At 55.1% G+C, this 23725-nt stretch overlaps 2 protein-coding genes across 2 annotated transcripts; one reads left to right on the top strand and one right to left on the bottom strand.

Moving 5' to 3' along the window:
* Positions 1-310: 310 nt before the first annotated feature.
* On the bottom strand, positions 311-7243 carry DDX49 (DEAD-box helicase 49). The gene is made up of 13 exons (XM_080676021.1): positions 7086-7243; positions 6161-6284; positions 5107-5192; positions 4897-5018; positions 4387-4574; positions 4074-4214; positions 3321-3396; positions 2975-3051; positions 2692-2789; positions 1636-1710; positions 1086-1174; positions 917-988; positions 311-830 (listed from the first exon to the last, which is right to left on the bottom strand). The coding sequence occupies exons 1-13, from the start codon at positions 7198-7200 to the stop codon at positions 603-605; spliced, it is 1491 nt and encodes a 496-aa protein (XP_080532147.1). The 5' UTR covers positions 7201-7243; the 3' UTR covers positions 311-602.
* A 273-nt stretch (positions 7244-7516) lies between these two features.
* Positions 7517-21456, top strand: COPE (COPI coat complex subunit epsilon). The gene is made up of 10 exons (XM_080676022.1): positions 7517-7689; positions 12853-12915; positions 13123-13223; positions 14949-15101; positions 16175-16228; positions 16713-16794; positions 18181-18336; positions 19942-20010; positions 21051-21125; positions 21224-21456. The coding sequence occupies exons 1-10, from the start codon at positions 7564-7566 to the stop codon at positions 21269-21271; spliced, it is 927 nt and encodes a 308-aa protein (XP_080532148.1). The 5' UTR covers positions 7517-7563; the 3' UTR covers positions 21272-21456.
* Positions 21457-23725: the final 2269 nt, after the last annotated feature.

Here is a 23725-nt window from a genome sequence, read left to right as displayed (position 1 = left end):
GCTAAAGCTCCTAGACCACAGCCATGTTCTTGAGAAGAGGATGCTCTCACCAGCCTCATGGCCACATTTGAAGAGGTGCAGTTGCTATGTCCATTTTCAAACGAGGAAACAGACCCTGAGGGACTTCATCAACCCAAGGTCACCCACCTGGAACAGCCAGCACTGCAGTTCAGTTTTGGGCCTGGCCCAACTGGAATGAAGAACTGCGGCGGGGGGTGGGGGGGAGGAGCGACATGAGGTTCCTGGGGACTTAAAAGGCACAGGAAGCCATACCCTCCTCTCCTACTCCTGTTCCCCGAGTCAGACTGGGTAAGGCAAAAGACCCGTTTATTATCTCCCGCAAACGACACACCTTCACGTTTGGGTCCACAGCACCCCCTTCCGTGACCCTGGGCTGGAGTCACTGTTTATGGAGATGGGCCCAACCACATGGCCAGTGTTCTTCCCTTTATAGCTTGACTTTCGGCCAAGGCTTCGAGAAGGGGCCAGCTGGGGCCACAGGGTAGAGCAGCCATGTACTGTACAATGTGGGTGTCCATGGGCTCCACTGAGGGGGACTGGGCAGCTTGGGAGGGGGAAACTGCCCTCCAACTCTCCAACCCTCAGTTTGATGAAGGAGTCTTAGGCTGGGCAGGTAGAGGTGGAGTGGGCCTTAGGCGAGGCCCTGGGGCTGAGCGGGCCTCAGATTGAACCCTGGGTAGACGGCCCCTGTGGCCAGTCCCACCGGCCTTATGCCGCTGCAACGCGTGCTCCACCTGCTCCTTGAAGCGCTGGTTCTTCCGCTTGATCTTGGCCAGCTCAGCCTTGCGCTTGGCCTCCAGGTCAGGGTCCTGGCTCGGGGAGGACAAGAAGGTGGCTGAGCTGGTTACTCCCTATCTCAGGAACCTTGCCTCCCACCTGCTGGCTCAGCCCTCACCTTTCCCTCCAGGATCAGCTGCTTCCGCTTGTTAATTTCCTTCTTTTCATCAAAGTTGGCTGCCTCAAGTTTCTGGGGTTGGGGGGGAGAGGGAGAGGCTGTCATGGGGAGTAGTTCCCATCTTGAAGAGAGCACCCCGGGTCCCAAGGATCAGCTCTTGGACACTCACAATCTCACATTCTCTCCGCACCACGTTGACCTGTGTGAGAATCTGCAGCACCTCAGCCTCCTCCACCAAGAACTCCTCCAGCTTCTTCTCTGTGGGGACAATGGTGGCGGGGGGAGGAGGCAGACATGACAGGGAGAGGAATTTCAGCCAATAGTGAGTTCCCAGTGTGAGGGGGCGGGAATGCAAGGTGTCTGGGGGTCTTAACAGATACAAGTCAGGTGGGCAAGATCTGGGACTTCAGACCTAAGTAAGATATAGACTGCTCTTTAGTGTGTGTGTGTGGTTACCAACGCTAAGAACTGGATCGGGGGAAAAGTACTTTTTTTGGACAGTATTCTTTAAAGTCAAGTTGTTTCTGAATTTGAGGACAGTCACTGGTGATTAGACATGCCCCAAAGTCCCTGCCCACCAGATGGCCATTATGGGGAGCTTCTCTTTCAATAATTGGGCGAAAGAAACTTCTTTGGGGGTTGTATAGGAAGGAAAGTGCAGTCTAAGTTTGCTCGTGTGAGAATGTAGGTGGGTATCCCACTCCTGCCCCCTTACTCACTGATTTGCTCCTCGATGGCATGAACCAGGTGGATGTCATACTGTGTCACCAGTGTAATGGCCTGTCCCTGCCGCCCTATAAGGACAAACCACAGTCACCTGCTATGTGCCAGGGGCCAGGATGAGGGGTCAAGAGACAGGTCAGGACTCCTCTTGAGAGGAACAGAACTTGGTGGGTAGGTGGGGGCAGGTGAAGGAAGCCTGGGGTATCAGGGCTTGACCCCCAGCAAGACCTGTGTAGTGGGTGATCTGTCTCAGGGGAGCTGCAGGACATCAGGGAGAGGTGGCTCTCTTGCCAGCTTGGCCCTAGTTGGAGGCAGGTGATGTGGCCGATTCCCTTTTTGGCATGGCTGCCAGGGAGCCCAGGCTGAATTATGTCAGCAATAAGCCGTGACAGGCCTCAGCCCAGATTTCTGCATGCCAATTTCTCCATCCCGTTTCTGTGACAATGACTAGTGCTGGATCAGCACTGACAGCTGACAAGGCCCATGATCCTTGGAGCAGACATCATGTTCTCGTTACCCATCATTTGACAAAACAGTAAGGTCCAAAAAGCTGATGTGATCTGCCTGAGGCCACAGGACAGGAGAGAAGGGGCTCCACTCCAGGCATGAGAAAATCTCACAAATGCAGTACCCCTCCCTGTTAGGGCTGAGGATCAGAGAGATGGATGCCTCCTTGGTCACTGGCTAGGGTCACAGTGAGGGGTTAAACTTGGACACCAAATCCCACAGGCAACATCACATCCACCAGGGCTCATGCACCCACTCACTGCAAGGTCCCAACTGGCAGCCCTGATAGCTTAAGAGGACTGAAGTAAGCCAGCAGGGACTGATGAGGATTGGGGCAGTATATGCTATGTCCCCAGAAGACATGTAGGTTCCATGAAAAAGCCAAAGTACCCCCACCTTTGCTTTTAAAAGGACAGTTCCCCAACAGCTTTCACCTGGGGCTGTATCCCCACCCCCCACATGCCCCACTAGCTCATGACTTTGGCTCCTCAGGGTGTGGGCAATCTGGAGGGATGGCTCCCCGAAGGCCATCCCACCCTACTTACCTGCACGGGCTGTCCGGCCAACTCGGTGGATGTAGATCTTTGGGAGCCCAGGGGTATTGTGGTTAATGACCACCTGCACTGTGGGAATGTCCAGGCCCCTAGAGGCAGAGGCCGATCAGCACCACTGTCCACATGGTAAAACCCATGCTGGGACTCACCCAAGGTCACTTAGAAGTGAAACGGGTTGCCTAGTCCTTGCCCAAGGCCAGCCTTCCTTCCCCTCTGGCCCCTCTGGGGGTGTCACCGGGCCAGCATGTAGGAGGGAGTGTTCTGGGCTGCTCACCGGGAGGCCACATCTGTTGCGATCAGGATCCGATAGATGCTGGACTTAAACTTGGCCAGGGCAGCAAAGCGTTCTTTCTGAGCCGAATCAGGGAAGAATTGGGGGAATGGGGGTGGGGGTCAGGTATCATCTTAGTCAATGAGCACTTATTGTATGAGGCCTAGGACAAGGCTGAGGCCAGGATGGTCCTGCCCTCACAGGGCTCACAGTCCAGGGAGGGGGAGGACTGTAAAAAACCAGACAGGGCAGAGGGGGTGGCAGGAAGTGCTCCAGGCAGAGGGAAGAGCCTAGCAAAGGCCGGAGGCTGGGAGTCTCAGGCAAGGAGGGCAGATGGGGTTCTCCTCACCTGTTTCATCATAGAATGCAGAGCCACAGTGGGGAAGTTGAACTTGCGTAGCATCATGCACAGGACCTGGCAGGTCCTGGTGGGAAGAATGCACTTTCAGCCCCTACAAAGCTGGGGTCCTGGGAAAGCACTCTTTGCCCCCGCCCCGGTCTAGGACACCAGGCAGGTGCCCCTGCACAGATAAGTAAGGACAAGCAAGGTGCAGGGTGTCTTGCCCCCTGACATCCTCTCTGGTGACTCCTCTCCTAGCCTAAGCCAGCAAGAGCCAGCCCCACACCCAGACTTTTCAGGTAGCCAATAAGTTCTTCAGGGTCCCATCAATGGGTTATGGACTGCCCACCTACTGGCTCATGTCAGAACAGTCTACAGTGTCTTGACAATCCCTTCACATGCTTCAGAAGAGTCTAAAGTCCCCTGGGACTATGGAGAGCACAGCCCCGGGTGTGGGTGCTGCTGCACTGGGCCTCAGGGACCTTAGACCTAGTGAATAGGCTGCTCCAAGGATGGGGACAGCCTGGCCTTTCAGGTTAAGGGCAGATCTGAGGAACCCCCATTCCTGGCTCCACCTTTAGAAGAGGTGACCCTGGTAAGTGGCTTGTTCTCTCTGAGCCTCTTTGAGCAAATCTCCCAAAACCTCTGGTCTGAGCAGAGGCCCTGGAGTGCAGAGACTGGCTGTGTGCCCCCCGCCTATGACCTCAGGCCACCTGTGGGGCCTCTATGAAAGTCTGTGGGAAGCGGGCCCACCAAGCTCACTTGCATGTGTTGGTGAAGATGATGATGGACCAGTCTTCATGCTCATCCTGGAACTTCTGGATCAGGTGGACCAAGTAGGCGTCCTTGACCTTCTCAGGCACCAGCAGGTAGCGCTGGTCTAGCTGTTCTACCGTGCGCACCCTGGGAAAGGGTAGGCCTCAGTTTCCCCTTCTGTTGAATTTGGCCAATGCCCTGCCCACCTATGGGCAATAATCTTCATTGGGTGTATTGGGTGTAACCCCACCACCACCTCTGCCTGCCCGCCGCCCCCCCCCCACCCTCCAATACCCCCAGAATGTGGCTGTGGACTCACGGGGCTTGAGCCTCCCAGAAGAAGGGCTGGTTGGTGGCCAGGCCCTGCAGCTCCCTTAGTGTGTCAGTCAGGGTGGCACTGAAGAGCAGCATCTGCCTGCGGGCTGGCACAGCTGCCAGGATGGCTTCCAGGTCTACGGTAAAGTCAGTGCAGCCCTGCTCCAACAGCCGGTCTGCCTCGTCCATCACCTGCAATGCCAGCCGTAGTGGGTAGTGGTAGTGGGTCTGGGGTGAGTGTGCTGTCCAAGGCTGGCCTGCCTCCCCCATGTTCCTCCTTCCCAGCTTTGACCATGAGCCTGGGAGCACTCTCCTTTGAGGTCTTGGAGGTCCTGCTCCATCACCTGTCTCAGCTCAACTGTTACTTCTTTAGACAGGGCCTGCTCCCAACCACCCTCACTGGGTCTACCTCTTGTGGGTCTCTGAGCTATCCTTGTCACATTTCTAACATTCTACTGGATGGCCTGTGGGACACGTTTTCCAAATGGATGAATCAGTGCCCAGGCCAACTCACCAGGAAGCGGATTTTCTTGATGCTGAACGTGTTGGAGCTGCGGAGGTGGTCAGCCAGGCGCCCTGGCGTGGCAATGACCACATGTGGTTTCCGGGAGAGCTCTAAGGCCTGGGCCACCATGTCTGCAGGTGGAGGGCAAGAGATGGGGCTGGGCAGGTGGTCCAAGACTGCAGGGGTTCCATACCCAAAGCCTCCCTGGGGCCCTCGTACCCATGCCGCCAACGATGATGCAGTCTTTCAGGCCCAGAGGCTTCCCCAGGACCCGGAACTGCTCTGCGATCTGGTAGGCCAGCTCCCTGTGGGTGTGAAGGAGCCGGGCTGGGTAACATAGAGGTTCTGTACCTGTCTCCCATTCCCATCTCCACCCCCAGGGCTTCCTGACCTGCTCTCCTCTGTTCACATGCCCTCCATGGCTTCCAGTCTCCTTTGGACAAAAACTCTGACAATTAGCGTTGGAGGCCTGTGTGGACCCTTCCCCCTTACCAGACTGGGCCCCAGAACAGCCCAGGGCCCCTCCCCTACTAGCCTCTCCTCCTCCCATGTTCTCAGCAATGGCCTTGACACCAGTCACCAAAGCCTGAAACCCTCCTCCCCTGGGGTAGCCAGTGTCCAAGTGCCCTCCTCTCTGCCCCTTGGCCCTGGCTTCAACCAGGCCTTTCCTCAGCCCACGTCCCCACTTCCTGGCCTCTTGTCTTGCCCTCTCCCTCAGAATCAATTCTAACCTGGCATTCAAGGCCCTTCCAAGCTGGCTCTAATATGCCCAGCCCCCAATGCCCTTCCTGTTCCCTGCCCCTCACACCTCTGCATGAATGTACTAGCAGTTCCCTCTGCCTAGATTACTTCTCCCCAAACTTGTCCCTTTGGGAGACTCTTCTCATCTTTTAAGGCACCCCTGACTGAAGCCTTCCTTGACACCTCCCATTCCCAGGCCACACTCTCATAGCATGCAGTGCCTACCTCTCCTGTCATTACAAAACTTACCATGTCAACCACCACATCTTTATGACCAAGCACAAGAGATGTGCCTATTCTTAAGCTACAAGGCTACTGACAGTTCCCGCCTGGCCAGTGCTTGCCCTGAGTCAAGCTCTGTGCCAAGCTTTTTTCACACACAGTCTTGTTTAATTCTGCAACACTCTTAAGAGGGGGACATGATTTCTGTCCCCACTTTGCACACAGGGTGAGTATGGCAAAGCGAAGGAAAGTCGCTTGTCCAAGAGAACACAACTGGTTAACTCACCCAGGAGGCCTATGGGGGGCTCACCTGGTGGGTGTCAGGACAAGGCAGAAGATGCCATAGGGATCCTCAGAGAGCTTCTGCAAGATGGGCAAGACAAATGCTGCCGTCTTGCCACTGCCTGTCTTAGCACAGCCCAGGCAGTCCCGACCTGGGCAGAGGGCAAAGCAACATCAACAGTTTAGGTGTAGACAAGTATTCCATTGAACAGTTACTGATACTAGCCCATGCCCTTTCCATTCCAGGCATACTGACAAATTCTAGGAAGGAGAGACCATTACCATTCCCATTTAACAGAAGGGGGAACTGACACTCAAAGAGATTTGCCCAGGGACACAGCTGGTGAGTAGCAGACTGGACTGGAACCCATATCCATGACCCAAGATGCTACTAACTAGTACCTCATTTTGACAACCCTCCCCACCACCACCGTCATCTGAGCCGGGGGAACTTGGAATGCCCTCCTCCAATCTGCATCTTATGCTCCCTATTGATTCTTTCACCTTTGTTTACGAGCATTTAGTCCAACTTGCCACAGCCTAGGCTTCCTGCGGGCATCTCTGCAATGGCAAAAACTGGCTTGGGCCAGAAGAGTAGGGAGAAGTGCAGTCACGGAATCAGAGTCCTGGATCTACCAGTAATCGTGACAGCCTCGGTTTCCATTTGTAAAATGAAGACAGTAGTGCAAGTTCTAATCAATTTTCCCAGTACTATCGGTTAGTCATTCACAAAAACCTCCGAGTTCTGAGACTACAGAGGTTTCAGGGTTACATCACTTGTGCGCGGACACACAGTGAGTCGTTAACAACACTGCCATGTCTGCCTCCGGAACCAGGCTCCCCGAAACGCCCGAGGCTGCCCCTCGCCTCTCCGGACCAGCATGGGTAAAGAGAAAGGAGGCGGCAGCAGGAGCGGAGATGCCTCCTAGGGAAGAGGCCCGGCCACAACTCACCTTCCAGGATGGCGGGGATGCAGCCGAGCTGCACGGGTGTGGGCTGCTTCAAACCCAGCTGCCGACATTGTTCCACGAGCCACGAGGACAGACCGAGCTCAGCGAACCCGGCCATCCTCGCTGCCTGACGCTGAACTCCTGTAAGCCGCGCTTCCGGCGCGTGCCAATGACGTATGAAAATTTCCCATTGATTGGTCCGACTCTCTTAAACTCTCTATGCCATTCCCAGTCTCGACCATATCCTTACCAGGTTTTCCTGAATCCCATTGGCTCGCAGGATTAAATCAAACTACAATTCCCGAAATGCCCTGAAAGACGCACTTGCATCACCCGCCCCTTTACTCTGGTTTAGGAATCTCTCATTGGCTCATCTTCAGGCCGGAACGAGTAAACTACATTTCCCAGCGTGCCCCGCGGTGACTCCCCACTTCCTGTAGACGTGTCCCTCCGGAAGAGGAGTGGGTGACAGCAGAGCGACATGGCGCCTCCGGCTCCCGGTTCGGCTTCCGGCGGCTCCGGAGAAGTGGACGAGCTGTTCGACGTGAAGAACGCCTTCTACATCGGCAGCTACCAGCAGTGCATCAACGAGGCGCAGCGGGTGAAGGTGCGGCCGCTTTGGGGCCGGGGACTGAGGTGGAGGAGCTTCCTGCTGGCCGCGGGTCGCGCTTTATTTTTAAAAACTCTTCTGGCGGCGTTTATCCCCCACGCATCTCCTCAGAGGCGGTGAGGAGTAATCCTCCCATGACAGAACCCGAAGCAATAGCAGTTTTTACTTCTCAGAGCGCCTGCTCTGCGTCCTGGAAGGCGTTTGAGTTAGGGGCTTATGCCACTATAATAACAATGGCAGTAATTCTCGTTTGTTGGGCGCCCACACTGGCCGCCATACCCTCAATCCCGGTGAAGTAGGGACTGTTGATCTCATTTTACAGATGAGAATACCCACTCTCAAGAGAGAAATGACTTCCCCAACGTTACCCTGCCCCACTAGCCCGGTTATTTCTTCCCAGACGTGGTCATTCATTCATTCCTCAGTGAGCATCTCCGTGGGTCAGGCAGAGTGTTCGTGCTGAGCTCAAAAGAGTCACAAAATAGACAAAATTGTCAGCTCTCTTTTGGGAATCTTAGCCTGGCAAGGGAAACAGTAAACAAATAAATTAGTAAACAAGTCAGGAGGTGGTGTGATGGAGAATGAGGGAATGAGCATGGCCGTTTGAGAGCTAGGAAATAAATCCTCAGGCAGGGCCCAGCCAGCAAGGAGCTAATGGCAGGAGAGGGAGCACAGCAAGGGCTGTTAGCAGGACCTTTAAGAGAGGGACATGGACCTTCTGTCACTTTGAGTGAACCATTGGAGAATTTTTTTAAGAGTGGGGAATATGGCAGGGTCTTTGTCTGTGTTCACAGCCTAGTATTTCAAAGAGAGTAAACAAAGAAGCGAGGGAATAGTACAACTTGAGCACTATGTGTGGGCAAGGGGAGATAAAAAGTACTCAGTCCGAAATTGGGGAAGGGGTGGCTGCTTAAGGTGGGAGTGGTTCAATCAGGCCTTGCCTTTTCCATTGTCATTTGAACCTGAGACTGAACTTTGAGAAGCTTCTAACCCCGTAAGTTACTGCAGAGATGCTATGGCAGGTGTGAGCTTAGGGTAGTCAAGGCATAAGAGGCCAGTGTAGCAGAAGTAGGGGGGAGGTGTCGAGGGGGAGGATGGAGAATGGTGTGGGCAGGGTGAGAGGCAGCAGGGTTTTGAATTTTATTCCAACTGATTAGGATGCCATCAGAGCACCAGAGAAGGGAGTGGCAGACATCTTCACAGAGGCAGCCAGATGATTGGGAGGAATTTGGATTCTGAAGTAGAGAAGGCTTGCTTTCCATGCTTCTCATCTTCAGCAGTGAACCTGAGGTCTCTGAGCATCTGCACAATGGGGACTTCAGGAAGCTGTTAGGGTTTGTTGAGATAACATTTACACCATTGTATTAATTTTCTGTTGCTGCCTTGACAACTTACAACAAAGAGCACAAAACAACATTAATTTATTAATCTCTCACCGTTCCTTAGGTCAGAAGTCCAGTATGGCGCTCACCATGCTACATTCAAGGTGTCATCCAGGCTTTGTCTTTTCTGGAGGTTCTAGGGAAGAATCTGCTCTCAAACTCATTCAGATTGTGGGCTCACCACCAGGGGTCACTCTTAGCTCCTAGAGGCTTTTCTCCAATCTTCAGCCTGCCTGCTTATGCTCCACCCGGTCCAGTCCCCAATTCCCTTCTAAGAACCTGCCATGGGGAAAGTCTGAATTTCCCCTTCTGCTGCATTCCTTCTGCCTAGTCTCTGCTTCGAGGGCTTCTGTGATTAGACTGGGCCCTCCCAGGTAACCAGCATACTCTTTCTATTTTAATCATATCTGTGAAGTCCCTCTGGGCAACCTTATTTGCCCGCCATCAGAACTCTATGTACCTCCTTGCTAGGGTGGTCTAGATTGTGAGAAGATTGAGATTGACCTGGGCTCAGATCCCAGTTCTTTCATGTTGTCTGCAACTGGGGCTGAGCTTCTGTTTCCCCTCCTGACACCTCTCTCAGTAGGGTCACTGTGAAGTTCAGCATTGCACTCATGTTCACCTTTTGGCTTCTGCCATGTGTCTGTGCTGCTTACGTCATAGCAATGCATTATTTGAGTCTTCTCACATCATGATATGCAAACTTTACATCGCTGCTGAAGGAACCAGTGTGATCTGCTATACGTAGGGAGTGACTGGAAACAAAGGAAACCGTACCAGTGATCCCCCTCGCTGGAGGCACACACAGCCCAGCTTCTGAGCCAGAGACATTGCCAAGACATATCTCTGAGGAATCCGGAGAATGGGAGCACTGTCCCTGCCAAACCATCTACTGTCAGTGAATTCTGGTCCATTGGAGCACCTAAGCCTCTTAGGCAGCTGGTGTTGCATTGAATGCTACCCCAAAAAGATATGTCCAACCCAGATCCTATTAATGTGACTTATGTGGTTCAATGAAGGGTCTCTAGATGAGATCAGCTGGGGTTTAGGAATGCCCTAAATCGTGTAATTGGTGCACTTCGAAGAGGAAGGCAGAGTGAAGTTTGAGGCAGACAGGGAAGATGGAGGCAGAGGTTGTGGTGATACAGCCATAAACCAAGGAATGCCTGGCACCACTAGAAGCTGGACGAGGCAAGCAATAATTCTCCCCTAGAGCCTTGGGAGGGAGTGTGGCCCTGCTGACACCTTGATCTTGGACTTCTGGCCTCCAGAACTGTGAGAGAATACGTATCTGTTGTTTTAAGCCCCCAGTTTGTGGTAGTTTGGTACAGTCTCCCCAGCAGCCTCAGATGGGCAGGACCTGAGGTGGTTCCAGGTGGAACACTGGTATGTCCTAGCACTATGTCACCATCATGCCCCTGTTTGTTGGACACTTTTCAAGCGCCCAGAAGATGGCAAGCACACCAAGGTATTGGGGACAAAACAGAAGAAAACCTCAGAGGAGCTGACATCTAGTGTGGTCAGGTGACTCTCATGGCCAGTAAGGGGAGGGGATGCAAACACCCCCCACCCACACTCTATCACAGGCCTCCCCAGATAGTACCTCTTGCTCTCAGGCTTCACTGCACCTATTCACTACCTGGGGGCAGGTAGGACCACCTGGTGTCAGACAGCATTGACAGGCATGGGCCTTCTGAGTTCCCAGGTAATTCACATGAGCTGTCAGAACTGGGGACCCACAGTCCCACAGAGCGCTCAACTGACCTGGTGCCCCTAGTCTGTACATCTGTCCTTTTTTTTTTTTTTGAATGTTTTTATTGATTTTTTTAGAGAGCTAAGGGAGAGGGATAGAGACATAGAAACATCGATTAGAGAGAAACATCATCAATCAGCTGCCTCTTGCACGCCCCCTACTGGGGATCTAGTCTGAAACGGGCATGTGCCGTGACCTGGAATCGAACTGGTGACCTCTTGGTTCATGGGCCTATGCTTAACCACTGAGCCACACCAGCCTGGCTGTCTTTGTTCTTACGCCTTTCAGAAGCTCTTCTCTTTCCGACTGATTGAGAAGGTCCCAAGTGTCCACATGTGGCTCTTTGGTAAGACCTTGGCAGTACTGCAGGGTTGGTGATGGTGGTGCCCATTTTACAGATGGGCAGGCTAAGAGTTTCCTCTGGGACTCAAGGGTTCCCCTAAGGTTCCCCCATTGTGTCCTTTTTTCGAAGACACCAAGAGCCAGCATGTCTGTTGTTTTTTTAATTTAATTTTGTTATCCTCACATGAGGATATTTTTTTCCCCATTGCATTTCAGAGAGAGTGGAAGGGAGAGGGAGAAGGGGAGAGAGACACACACCAACTGGTTGCCTGCCGCACGTGCCCTGACAGGGCAGGGGGTGGGGGGAGGTGGCAACTCAAAACCTAGGTGCGTGCCCTTGTCCGGGAATGGAATCCAAGACCCTTTGATGCATGGACTTTGTTCTAACCATTTCGCCACACCAGCCAGGACAGCATGTCTGTTTTTATACTGAAAGTAGTGTGGGGCCCCCATATGGGTTGTCCACACCAGTATCCATCTCTGAGCGTCATTTGAAAGTCACTTATTCAGCAGATGTGCCAAATCATGGCCAGATCCCCAGCCTGGTCTCCAAGGTCGAGAAAGCCCCTGGGACCCTGCAAGTGAAGTAGGCCTGAGTCAGGCTGGGACCAGGAGCCAGGCTTCCTGTTTGTGGTCTCCCTTGGCCTGAGAGGAGGACACTCGCTCACCAACCTCACCCCCACCCCTCAGGCTGGGGAGAAGAAGGCATGGTGACAAGGATCTGGTTTTCACCTGGGGGAGGGCAGTCCTGCTGTGTCCCCACCTGTGGAACCCCAGACCCTGTGCTGTGGCAGCTGTATAGGCCATCTCTCTGTGCTTGCTGGAGAGGCCACCTGAGGTGGCTGGGCCCTCTTCCCACCTCACTTTTCTCTCCCAGCCCCTCAGGTAGCCTATGCCAGTGCCCCACACCCTCTGGACTATGCTGCTCTGTGTCCACCTGTCCTAGGCATCACAGGGCCTCCGGGAAGTTGGCCAGCACCCTGGGGTCCAAAAGCTGTTCTCCTAAGAGAGGGTCCCTCGCCTGCCTCCAGCCTCCCGGGACCTTCCTCACAGTCCCACAGTGAATGCTGTATGAAGTCACCTCAGTTCTGCTCCTTGGCTCTCTCTAGTGGTTAGGCCGAGGCGGTGCAGTCCGTGGACCTTGTCACCAAGTACAGGGAGGTCCCCGAGGTCTCACCTGGACCAGACTAGACACAGATGTCCTTGTGCTGGGGCAGCAGAGCTGAGCTCTCCCAGAAAGGTCTTTTGTGTGAGGCAAACCTTTGTCTCTTATATGTGTCATGTTAAATTAAAGTTTTAAAACAAAAGCAGGACAGGAGCAAGCTACATGGAAATATTTGTCACAAAGTAAAGTCCTCGTCACACATCTCCACCCAGGTCCCATTGTTCTCCTGCATCACCTGTCCCCTTGACTTGTGGCTAGAGCAGTTACGGCACTTTTGGTGCCCAGTTCCTTACCTGAATGAGTGCTGACAATTGAGCCTCCTTCCTGGGTTGATGTCAGGATGGGACAAGATCAGGTGCCCACCATGCTGTGTGCCCTCCGTGGAGGCTGCTCTCCTGCTGCCCAGGGGCACAGGAAATGGAAAGCCAGAGCCTGGACTCCACCTTGTCTGCTCATGGCCTCTGAGGGCCTGTCAGGCACATGGCCCTGTGGGTCCTGACCTGCCTCTGTTTCCACAGCCGTCGAGTCCCGAGAGAGACGTGGAGAGGGATGTCTTCCTGTACAGAGCGTACCTTGCACAGGTGAGCAGAGGCTGACTCCAACATCCCTGGGATGGGAGAGTATGGAACAGTGCGAAGTGGGAGTTGGGCAGGATGAGGAGTCCCTGGGGGTGGTGGGTGTAAGTTCTAGGCATTGGAGCTTCATTAGGGTGATGCTGGAACCCTGAGAAGCTCTCTGTGTTCCAGGGCAGGGCGGGTGGAGCTGACAGCGTGCTTGTCTCACCATAGAGGAAGTATGGCGTGGTCCTGGATGAGATCAAGCCTTCCTCAGCCCCTGAGCTCCAGGCTGTGCGCATGTTTGCGGAGTACCTGGCCAGCGACAGCCAGAGGTGAGGATTGGGGGTTGCGGGGGAAGTCCTTCCTCCCTGCCCCCTCACCTTCCTGTGCTTCGGTCTCCCCTACCTGGGCAGCGATGGATTGTGCTGGCACCCAGAAACTGAATGTGACTTCACTGGAAATGGGGTCTTTGCAGATGTAAATAGTTAGGGTCTTGAGGTCATCCTGGATATAGGATGGGCCCTAAGTCCAGTGACTGATGTTCTCATAAGAGGAGACAGAGGAGAAGGCAGATGCAGAGATTGGGGTGAAGTGGACATACCAACAACTGCTGCGGCCGCCAGCACCAGGAGAGACCTGAAACTGACTCTCTGTTAGAGCCTCCAGAAGGAGCCAGCCCTGCCCACACCTTGATCTCAGACTTCTGGTCTCCAGACCTTTGAGAGAGTAAATTCCTGTTTTGATTCCCCAGTTCATGGTGCTTTGTGCTGACAGCCTCAGGATACTAAGACAAGCAGCCATCGATCCTCCCACCCTGTACTTCACTAGTCAGGGTGACGAGCCCCATTCTCATATGGAAGGGGAGATAACCCTGGGGGCCTTCAAGGAGCAATGACTGCTGCAACCATTACAGAAAAGAACCCACAAGAAGCACAGGGCATGGGGCGAGTGCTCAGGAAAACAGTGGCACCTGGTGCCGCCATCCCTTCAGCACAAACTGCTGCCCCCTGCAGACAGCCGGCAAGCAGACGGTACAGACAGCACCAGAGCCCATGAGGCTAACTACAGTATGTGACAGGAACAACGTACCATGCTAATGTCACAGCGACAACAGCAGGCAGCATGTCCACACCCTGTGTGCCAGGAACCAGGCAGGAAGCTTCCAGAGATGGCTTCAGGGGCTCCTCGCTCTAATCCCAAGTGGTCTTTGTACATGATCCCACCATGCAGGGCCGGAAATAGGCTCGTATGAAGTCCTTTGTCCTTCAGCACCCCCTTGGTGGGTGTGGACAGTGACGGGCATGTCCCTGCCTTCTAGAGGCCCTCAAATGCATGCACTTGGCCAATAGCCCCCCAGCACCTTATGGCACATGCATTTGAAGAGACTGGACCCTAAATAGCAGTGGTGATGCAGGCTGGACCCACACTTCCTTTCTCTTGTCAACTCTAGAAGCCCACGACCTCCTTTAAAACACGGGGTCTTAGCTCCATTTTCCAGTGAAGCAGAGCATGGCTCATGCCCCCCTGGGGCTGTGGGGTGTTTAGCTGATCCTTGGTCCAGCCTCGGTTCCAGGTGGGCTGCCAGCCCCTGGCCCAGCATAGCATGGCGCCCACCTGTCAGGAGTGGCTTGCACGCTGGGCCGGGACACAGGACTCCTCAGGAAGGCAGCGACATCACTGGTGTGAAATTCACTTGTGTAGCCTCATACCCCTGCACAGGCACCCCTGACGAGTCAGCCTGTCCCTCTGTGTCAGGGCCACAGCAACCTGGTAGCTCTGAGGGCCAGAGGACTCTAGGCCTGGGTCATCATTCGTGCTGCCTAGTGGGCATGGCTCCTCCTACACCACATCTCCCCCACGAGGCCTGGGTTTCCCCGTCTGTGTGAGGGTGAGAAGTGCCTCGTGGGAAGGCGGTGAGGCTGGCATGCAGTGGTGCTAGACAGAGACAGCTGGTCCTGTTCTGTCCCTTCGCTGCTGTGCACCCCTGGGTATGTTTGCTCGTGTAGCAGAGAGGCTGTTTCCTGCCGCGCTGGGCCCTAAGCACCTTGTCTTAACAGGGACACAGTCATCGCTGAGCTGGACCGAGAGATGAGCAGGAGTGTGGATGTGACCAACACCACCTTCCTGCTGATGGCTGCCTCCATCTACTTCCATGACCAGAACCCGGATGCCGCCCTGCGAGCCCTGCACCAGGGGGACAGCCTGGAGTGGTGAGTGCCCCAGGCTTCAGACTGCTCGGGCCTCTTTGTCTGTTGTCATGGGGATGGTGAGGTGGAGGCTGCTTTGAGAGATCTGCAGGGTCCAGGCCTCCATTCAGGCTGCAGTTCCCATTCTTGGTCCTTTCTGCATGGCTGGGCCACTGCTGAAAACCCTGTTCTGACAGCAGAGCAGAAAGCACCTTTGTCTTTGCCCGTGGTTTCTGCATACACACCCCCTTTGTGTTCTGGCCCTGGCCTTTCCACAAACTCCCTGGGCCCCCCAGCCCTCCCCTGAGACAGACCCTTGTTTAGGGCACTCCTGGGCTGGGGCAGTGCACCGCATGGTCAGCTCCACCGCCCACTCCAGGAGGCCACTCTGGGCCTACGCTGCATCCAGGGTGCGGTGTCCAGAGCTCTGGTCCGAGGTTGCAGCTGCCCTCTCCCATGAGCTCTCTGGTGCCTGCCTTCCTGAAGTTAGTTGGTCACCACATTTGTTACGTATCTGTTTACATCCCAGCTCACTCCAGAAAGGGGTTTGCACCAGCTTAGAAACAGGTTGTGGTGCAGAACAAACAAGGCAGTGGACCCTGTAAGTGTTTCTCAGGCTCCTATGAGGGCTGCTAGGTCATGTTCTGATGGAAAAACTTGAGAATGAGTGGCCACATAAGTAGTGGACAGTCACAACTGTCTAGGGCCAAAAGGGAGGAAATGGGTTCAGGAATTGTGACTGAATTTGGGAAGGGAGGTGTGTGGCATCGGTACGGTGCCCAGCCTGGACAGAGTGCCCGTGGGCCTGGAGTCTGTACCCTTGGTACCGCACAGAAGCTCCCAGCCCAGGCATGGTCAGTGTGAGATGTGGGAGCCAGGGCCCTGGGAGGTGGAGTGGGGCTTGGCCCAGTGAGGGATGCCCAGGTCTAATCCAGCTCTGCTGGACTAGTGGCCAGCCTCAGTGTCCCCCTCTGCAAGGCAGGGATGGTGGCCTGAGCACTCATAGGAATGTACTGGAAGATGGCACCCACATGGAATGAGCCCTGATGAGAGTGGAGTGGGGAGGGTGTCCACTGACCATCTGCCCTGTCCCATAGCATGGCCATGACAGTGCAGATCCTGCTGAAGCTGGACCGCGTGGACCTCGCCCGGTAAGCCCCTCTCTACCTGTCCCCACCTGGGGCTGCTGGACTGGGGCCTGTGCATCAGGTTGTCTGAACAATGACAAGTCCACATCAGGACCCCATGTTCTCCAGAAACTGGTCCTCTACCCTCAAGGGGGCACTCAGAATGGGGACTGTCCCAGAACCCACTTTGAGACCCGGAACATGGTGGCATGATTGTTTATCCAATTATTTCATTCCATTCCATTGGATGACACACCATCCTCACCTGCTTTCCCTGCAGGATTGCGGGGTGGTGATGCCCATGCCTCAGTTTCCCTCTGTGATGTAGGTGTTGGGGTGGGCTTTTTGAGTGTAGTGGAGCTGGCATGTCCAAGCCGAAGGTGGGGGAAGGGTGGCTGGGCCAGAGACCATGAGCCAGCATGTGTGTGCACCCCATGACTAAGGAACACGGGTGTGTTGGGGGGCACCAGCCATGTCACTTTGCTGCCTCCCACCTCTCCACCCCCAGGAAGGAGCTAAAGAAGATGCAGGACCAAGATGAGGATGCCACCCTCACCCAGCTGGCCACTGCCTGGGTCAACCTAGCCGTGGTAAGCCCCTGGCCGTGTAGGGCAGTGGTCAGCAAACTCATTAGTCAACAGAGCCAAATATCAACAGTACAACGATTGAAATTTCTTTTGAGAGCCAAATTTTTTAAACTTAAACTTCTTCTAACGCCAGTTCTTCAAAATAGACTCGCCCAGGCCGTGGTATTTTGTGGAAGAGCCACACTCAAGGGGCCAAAGAGCCGCATGTGGCTCGCGAGCCGCAGTTTGCCGACCACGGGTGTAGGGGACTTGCAGGCAGGGTGCAGGAGCATCGGAGCGCCCGGAGGTGGCCCCCTGAATCCAGTGCTGCTGCTCCCATGGGGGAGTACAGATATGGGGTTCCATGGGTACACTGGACTGATGCTTATTTGGTGCCAGGGTCCCATTACCCAGAGGAACCGCCCTGTCCAGGCCACCCCTGGCATGTTTCCCACTTTACTGAGCCTCAATCTCAACCCCATTCCGGGCTTCTCGCAGCCAAGTGGCTTGGCCAGAGTCAGAGTGAACAAATTAGGGGCTTCAGCCAGACTTGGGGCACATCTGTCCACACGCCTCTCCAGGGATGTGCCCCCTCCAAGGTCTAATCCTGTGCCTGAAGCTGCTCAGCTTGCTCTCTGGGCTCCTAGCACTGGGCGCTTGCCAGTGTCCCCTGGCACCTTCCTCCATGCCCAGCCCCCTCCTCACATGCCTGGGCACCCCATCTCTCGTCTCCTGGCAACAGCCCCTTTTCTGGTTTCTGGCACTTGGCTGCTGTTCCCTGAGTTGCTTTTTTGTGCTGTTCTCTGAGTTACATTGTGAGCCTTGTAAAATGTGCTCTTCACCTGTGTCTACACTGCCCTCGGGGGTGAGGCCGCACCCAGGCAGGTTTCTAGTATGTGTTCGGTGTAGTTGGATGAACCCTCTGACAGCACTCTCTGGTAGCCTTGCCTGTTTTTAAAAGCACACCTTGGTCTCAGCTTCCCTTGCAAACGTGGCCCTGCACCTTTAGCAAGAGGGCAGAACTCAGAACCTGGTGGGCAGGGGCAGGGCTGCTGGTTACAGAGAAGAGGCCACCCTTGACAAACCATGTGACCCAGTGGTGTCCACTTGACCTCGGCCTGGATGCCCATGGGCTAACTCTCCCTTTGGAAGCTTCAGCTTCAAGTCTGTAAACTGAGGGCTGGGGGAGCCAAGTATGAGGTGGCTTCTTGCTCTTTTGGCCCCTTCGGCAGAGCCCAGGCTGTGTGGGGTCTCTGCACAGGGTCAGTGTCCAAGGAATGACTGCCATGGGCTGGCCATGCCAGAACACCCATTGCAAAGTGCTGGAGTTGCTCTGGCTCTGAGGGAATGGGCTGGTGTAGGGCCAGGCAGCAGGGTGACAAAGCAGTGATGTCAGAACTGTCCCCACAGGGTGGTGAGAAGCTGCAGGATGCCTACTACATCTTCCAGGAGATGGCCGACAAGTGCTTGTCCACTCTGCTGCTGCTCAATGGGCAGGCGGCCTGCCACATGGCCCAGGGCCGCTGGGAGGCTGCTGAGGGTGTGCTGCAGGAGGCACTGGACAAGGTAGGGCCGGCCCAGCCCATTCCCCAGGGCTCCTGGAGAGGATGGCAGGTGACATGGGCCACATGGGGATTTCATTGCTGAATCAGCTAAAAGTCATGATTATAAACAAAGATCCTGATTCAAGCTTCTCTTGGAAATGGGAGGACCTTGTCAGCTGGGGTCTGAGTTGGCCTGAGCTGAGCAGACAGCCATGCCCCAGCCCTTCCTTGCTGTTACCTTGGCTGCCTGGTCTGGGGGCCTCAATGTGACGCCTCATTTGGTCAGTATTTGGAAGAGACACCCACTATTCCCTATGAGGGAGGGGAGAGTGGGCTGCAGGCAGGAGGTGGGCCTGGACCTTGTCAAGAAGAGGAACCAAGAATATTCCTATGGGGTGGCCACACGTCTCTTCTCGCCCCTGACACCTGAGATCTTTCACTGTATTTTTATAACCAGAAAAGATATCAAAGCTCCTTCCATTTTTAGGGAACGTCTTTTTTGTTTGTTTTTTGTTGTTGTTGTTGTTAATGCTCATCCAAGATATTTTTCCATTGACTCTTTTTTTTTAATTTATTTTATTTTTAAAAAATATATATTTTATTGATTTTTTTTTTACAGAGAGGAAGGGAGAGGGATAGAGAGTTAGAAACATCGATGAGAGAGAAACATCGATCAGCTGCCTCCTGCACACCCCCTATTGGGGATGTGCCCACAACCAAGGTACATGCCCTTGACCAGAATCGAACCTGGGACCCTCACTCCATAGGCCGACGCTCTATCCACTGAGCCAAACCGGTTAGGGCGACTCTTTTTTTTTTAGAGTGGAAGGGACAGGGAGAGACAGAGAGAGAAACAACGATGTGAGAGACTTTACCCCGTCGATTGGTTGCCTCCCACACACACCTCGAGAAGCCGGGTCTCCGCAAAGAAGGGCAGCATGGGTGGAGTGGGCCTACAGCGGCCACGCATCCTGGATGGTACATCTCTGCCCCAAGTGCCCCAGCAGGGCTCTCCCCCACATCCTTGCCTTATAGCCTCCAGGGGCTCTGGCTGAGGTTCCTGGCGGAGGCATTGGCTAACCAGTTCCCAGAGTTTTCTGTGCCTTGGAACCCAGCATGGGCCAGTGGGATGATGTCACCCTCCTGGAGGTTCTGGTAATTTCCCAGCCGCTTCCTGCCAAGACCTCCAGGGAACAGGTGGGGTCTGAGACCGCAGGCAGACCCCACCCTCCAGCAGGAGGGAAGCTGGCTGTGGCAGCACTGAGGCTGCCTCTGGCCGGGCTTTGTTACTCTGAGGTTTGAGATTCGTGTAGTAAATAGGCCCCTCCCAAATGGTCCCAGGCAAGGGGCACTGTCCTAGTTTGATCTGATGAGGCACCAAGTTCAAGAGGGAGAGCAGGTGGGAGGACCCTGAGTCACCACCTTGCAGACTGGCCAGTGTGGGGAACACTCAGGGTCTTGGAGCCTTGAGCCTGTCCCACCTCTGAAGGTGTGACCTTGTGCAGGTCACATCCCCACCCCAGGACGGTGGGGGAGGGCCATCGTCCTGCCCGAGATGGGGGTGAGCAGGTCGAGTTCGGGGCCTAGAGATGCTGACCCTGCTTGCCCGGTGTCTCCGTGTTTTTAGGATAGCGGCCACCCGGAGACGCTGATTAACCTCATCGTCCTGTCTCAGCACCTAGGCAAGCCCCCTGAGGTAGGTCCCTTCCCCCAGCCAGGTGCAGGAGGGTTGTCTGGCCCTCACGAAGCCAGCCTGGGGAAGGTGGGGGTTTTTGGTGTGGCCTCTGCTCCAGAGGAAGTTCGGGGCCTCAAGGTCTGGACTTCAGGGTTGGCCTGGGGTATGGGCAAAAAACTACTCCCCGTGGGCAGGTGCAGTTGCCATTGCTAATGGGGCCTTGGGGGTTGGAGTTGCAGCTGCTCTCCCAGGGCCCTCACCCTGGCCAGGGCCACAGGTCATCTGATCCCAGGGTCCTATGAACAAGTGGGCCGAGGCTTAGAAAGGGCACTAGGGCTGGGACCCTGACCTGTGTGTGCTACCTCAGGGTTGGGGGTGGACAACAGGGTGGAAAAGGGGCTCAGGGGAGTGATCCTCACCTTATCAGGGTGAGGCGGGAGGAGGATGCTGGAGCACTGCTCATTTAGGTGACTGGTGTCTGGCCCAGCTGGCCAGGGGCCCAGCCAGGGATCCGTGGCAGTCACTTCCTGGCCCTTATAGAAGAGTTCTTGGTCAGCCTCAGCTAGGGTGATGCAGGCAGCTAGGTTGACCCTTCCAGTCACCATAGAAACGGACCCAGACTCCTGGTCTCAGGGAGACAGAGCCAGACAAATGCCCCAGCCCCATACAGTCAGGGCTGGGCTTAGCGGGTGAGGCAAGGCTGCCAGCAAAGGTTCTGCTGGGGGCTATGTTTCAGTTCCCAGGCCTCTGCGTTCCTCAAACTCATCTTCCTTCCCAACTCCATTCCCCCTGACCTACCCTCCACTCTTCCTGGCCCCCCGCCCTCGGCCAGGGCTTCAGGTCCCTGTGTAGCCCACTCTCATGAACGCTGTGGTAATCCCCCATTCATGTCCAAGCCTGGGCACTGTTCCAGGGTGGGGCAAAGGAGGACATGTGGGGAGATCCGGGCTCCTGGCAGGGAGTCTGCTGAGTGGCCCTTACCCCACCCCACCCCTGCCCTGCAGGTCAGAGCTACAGGGGGTCCCTGTGTTCAGTTAACCTCAGTCTCACCTTCCCCACAGGTGACAAACCGCTACCTGTCCCAGCTAAAGGATGCACACAGGTTCCACCCCTTTATCAAGGAGTACCAGGCCAAGGTGAGCCCCAGACCCCCCAGCCCACCAGGGAGGGCCTGGAACTCAGGTTTTGACTCACTTGTGTTTCCTTTCTCTTTTGCCCCCATTTCGTGTTGAAGGAAAATGACTTTGACCGGCTAGTACTGCAATATACTCCCAGCGCCTGAGGCCGGCCCAGATGCACTTTCCTCAGTGGGAAGGTGAGGCCCAGCCGTGCTGCCCTCCCGCTGGGCACCCGCCTTCACCCATTCTCCCTCACTGTGGCTGGTAGGGGCAGACGCTGGAAGCCCAACCCTCTTCTGTCAATAAACATCTCCACCCCGGGTCTCCCCACCTGAACCATGTTTGCTTTAACCACTTTGAGAGGGGCGTTTGGGAACCAAAGCTGGGACAGGAGGGGCCTGGGCACAAGGTCCTGGAGACCAGGGTCTATGAACGGCAGCTGAAGGGACTCCTTTGCTCCTCAAAAGAGCTGCCCCATGCTGCTGAGCTGAAGGCACAGCTGTGTTCCCTAAGCCCAGTTGGCATCCAGGGACACTGAGGCACAGCGAGGTCACAGCCATCAAGAGGAGCAATAGGATTCAAACCCAGGACCTCCAGGTGGTCTGTAGGTGGTGAGGGGGCTGGAAGTGCTCAAGCCTCAGCTTGGGTAAGCAAGGAAGGAGTGTACTGGGTCCCTGTGGAAGTAAACATCAGCCTCCCCAGGCCCCTGCTCCTTGGAGTCATCAGCCAAGTTTGAGACCTGCTGTGATTAGGGCCCTGGGTGCTGGAGCACCAGGGTGGAAAGAGAAAGGCATAGTGTTTGCCCTTCGAGATAAGAGGAAGCAGGACAACGGAGAGGGGTGGGTAGGTGGCCTCTGGGATGAGGTTACCATCAAGCTATGTCCACCCAAACTATAAGTTGCTGCCAGGCCGGTTCTGGGGGACAAGCATCTTAAGCAGCAGGAACAGCCCATACAAAGGCCCTGAGGCCATACTGGGCTCCAGGAGCTGGACAGAGTTTCTTGGCCTTTGTCCCTGGACCAGTCTCTGGTTCCTTCCCAGGAAGGAGATAAGACACTTGGGTTCCCCGTGCCTGGCCTCATCTGCCCTAGGTGGCTACCCAAACTCAGTCCCTGGTTGCCAGGACAGGACACAGCAAGGGACCCCCTTCAGTAGAGCTGGCCCCTAGCCTTTCCCTGCCTCTGTGGAGCTTAGCAGGGCAGAGGTGCAGAGAAGGCCTCCTCAGGCAGGGGCATCAGTGGGGAGAGAGGAGGCCTGCCCTCTCAGTTGGGGCAGGGAAGCAGCACCAGCCATGGGACTTCAGCAGCCCCTTACCAGGCCCCTGGTGCCTGGGAGCCCTGGTTTCCAATTGCCAGCACCAAGAGCTACTTTCCATTTTGGCCCTGCACCTACCTGTTGGTGGCCTATCTGGGCCCTGCCAAAATGAAACTAGAGGCTGAGCTGGGCTGGTGGGCAGAGCCCTCTCCCATTACTGATGGACACTAGATAGTGCTGGGTGGTTGGGAAGACCCAGGGCTACTCCACAGGCTGAGTTGGACCTATGGGGGCATATCCAGCCAGCCCAGGACCTCTGAGCCTCTCTGCCTGCCAGGTTGGCTGTGGAATTAGTCACCCAATGGGATGGGTGGAACACCGCCCCCCCCCCCCCATCCATTGCACATTCAAAAATAGGAGGTACAGCAGGACAGATGGTGACAAGTGCCAAGGAGAAGACTGATTGGGAGTGGGGGTCAGGGAGGTACACTGAGCAAGTGTCATTTGTAGGTAAAGCCTGAAGTTAGGGAGATGCCCTGCCATTACCTAGGGCAGTGGTCAGCAAACTCATTAGTCAACAGAGCCAAATATCAACAGTACAACGATTGAAATTTCTTTTGAGAGCCAAATTTTTTAAACTTAAACTTTTTCTAAAGCCACTTCTTCAAAATAGACTCGCCCAGGCCGTGGTATTTTGTGGAAGAGCCACACTCAAGGGCCAAAGAGCCACATGTGGCTTGTGAACAGCAGTTTGCCAACCACGGACCTAGGGGAACAACATTCTGGGCGGAGGGAACAGCCAGTGCAAAGGCCCTGAGGCAGAAGTGTGCCTGAGGTATTAGAGGACCAGGGAGGAGCCCAGTGTGGCTGTAATGGAGCAACGTGGAGAGGAGGGCAAGAGGGCAGGTGGTGAGTCACAGGAGTTGGGCTTTTACTCTGAATAATGGAAACCAGGAGGACTGTGAGCAGAGAAGGCTCCTGCTGACCTCTGTGCGGGGTAAGGAGAAAGCCAGGGTGTCAGATGGGGCATGAGGTGGCCAGGACCACATGAGACTGCAGGTGTAGAGAAGTGGCTGCATTCAAGAACATTTGAAGGTGGGCCCACAATGTGCTGCAGGACTGGTTGGGGGAATAAGGTGAAGAAGAAATGAGGGCCCTTTGACTCCTACCTGTTTTCACCTGTATACCTGAAAGTCAAATCAGGCTGGTGGCTGCATGGGATCTAGCCTAGCTCCTGCAGAGCCCACACTGATGCCTGCACACTGCACCTCAAAGGCTAGGGGATAGCATCCCGGAGGTGGGTAAAGGAGGAGCACAGGTGGGTGGGAGCCCTGGGGACTGGGATGGGGGCTGTCAGTGCCCTC

The sequence above is a fragment of the Plecotus auritus genome (assembly GCF_963455305.1).
Source record: "Plecotus auritus genome assembly, chromosome: 6".
In the NCBI taxonomy this organism is placed as follows: domain Eukaryota; kingdom Metazoa; phylum Chordata; class Mammalia; order Chiroptera; family Vespertilionidae; genus Plecotus; species Plecotus auritus.
The sequence above is the reverse complement of the archived record's forward strand: the minus strand, read 5'-3'. Positions and strand labels throughout refer to the sequence as shown.

Bases quoted from the DNA above. Each gene is read 5' to 3' on its own strand.
- DDX49 (XM_080676021.1), bottom strand. From the start codon at position 7,200: ATGGCCGGGTTCGCTGAGCTCGGTCTGTCCTCGTGGCTCGTGGAACAA. The intron at 3,397-4,073 runs GTGAGCTTGGTG...TCTTCCCACCAG, and splicing joins ATCTTCACCAACACATGCAA to GACCTGCCAGGTCCTGTGCA. The intron at 2,790-2,974 runs GTGAGCAGCCCA...CTCTGCCTCTAG, and splicing joins GCAACAGATGTGGCCTCCCG to GGGCCTGGACATTCCCACAG.
- COPE (XM_080676022.1), top strand. From the start codon at position 7,564: ATGGCGCCTCCGGCTCCCGGTTCGGCTTCCGGCGGCTCCGGAGAAGTG. The intron at 12,916-13,122 runs GTGAGCAGAGGC...GTCTCACCATAG, and splicing joins ACAGAGCGTACCTTGCACAG to AGGAAGTATGGCGTGGTCCT. The intron at 16,229-16,712 runs GTAAGCCCCTCT...CTCCACCCCCAG, and splicing joins GACCGCGTGGACCTCGCCCG to GAAGGAGCTAAAGAAGATGC.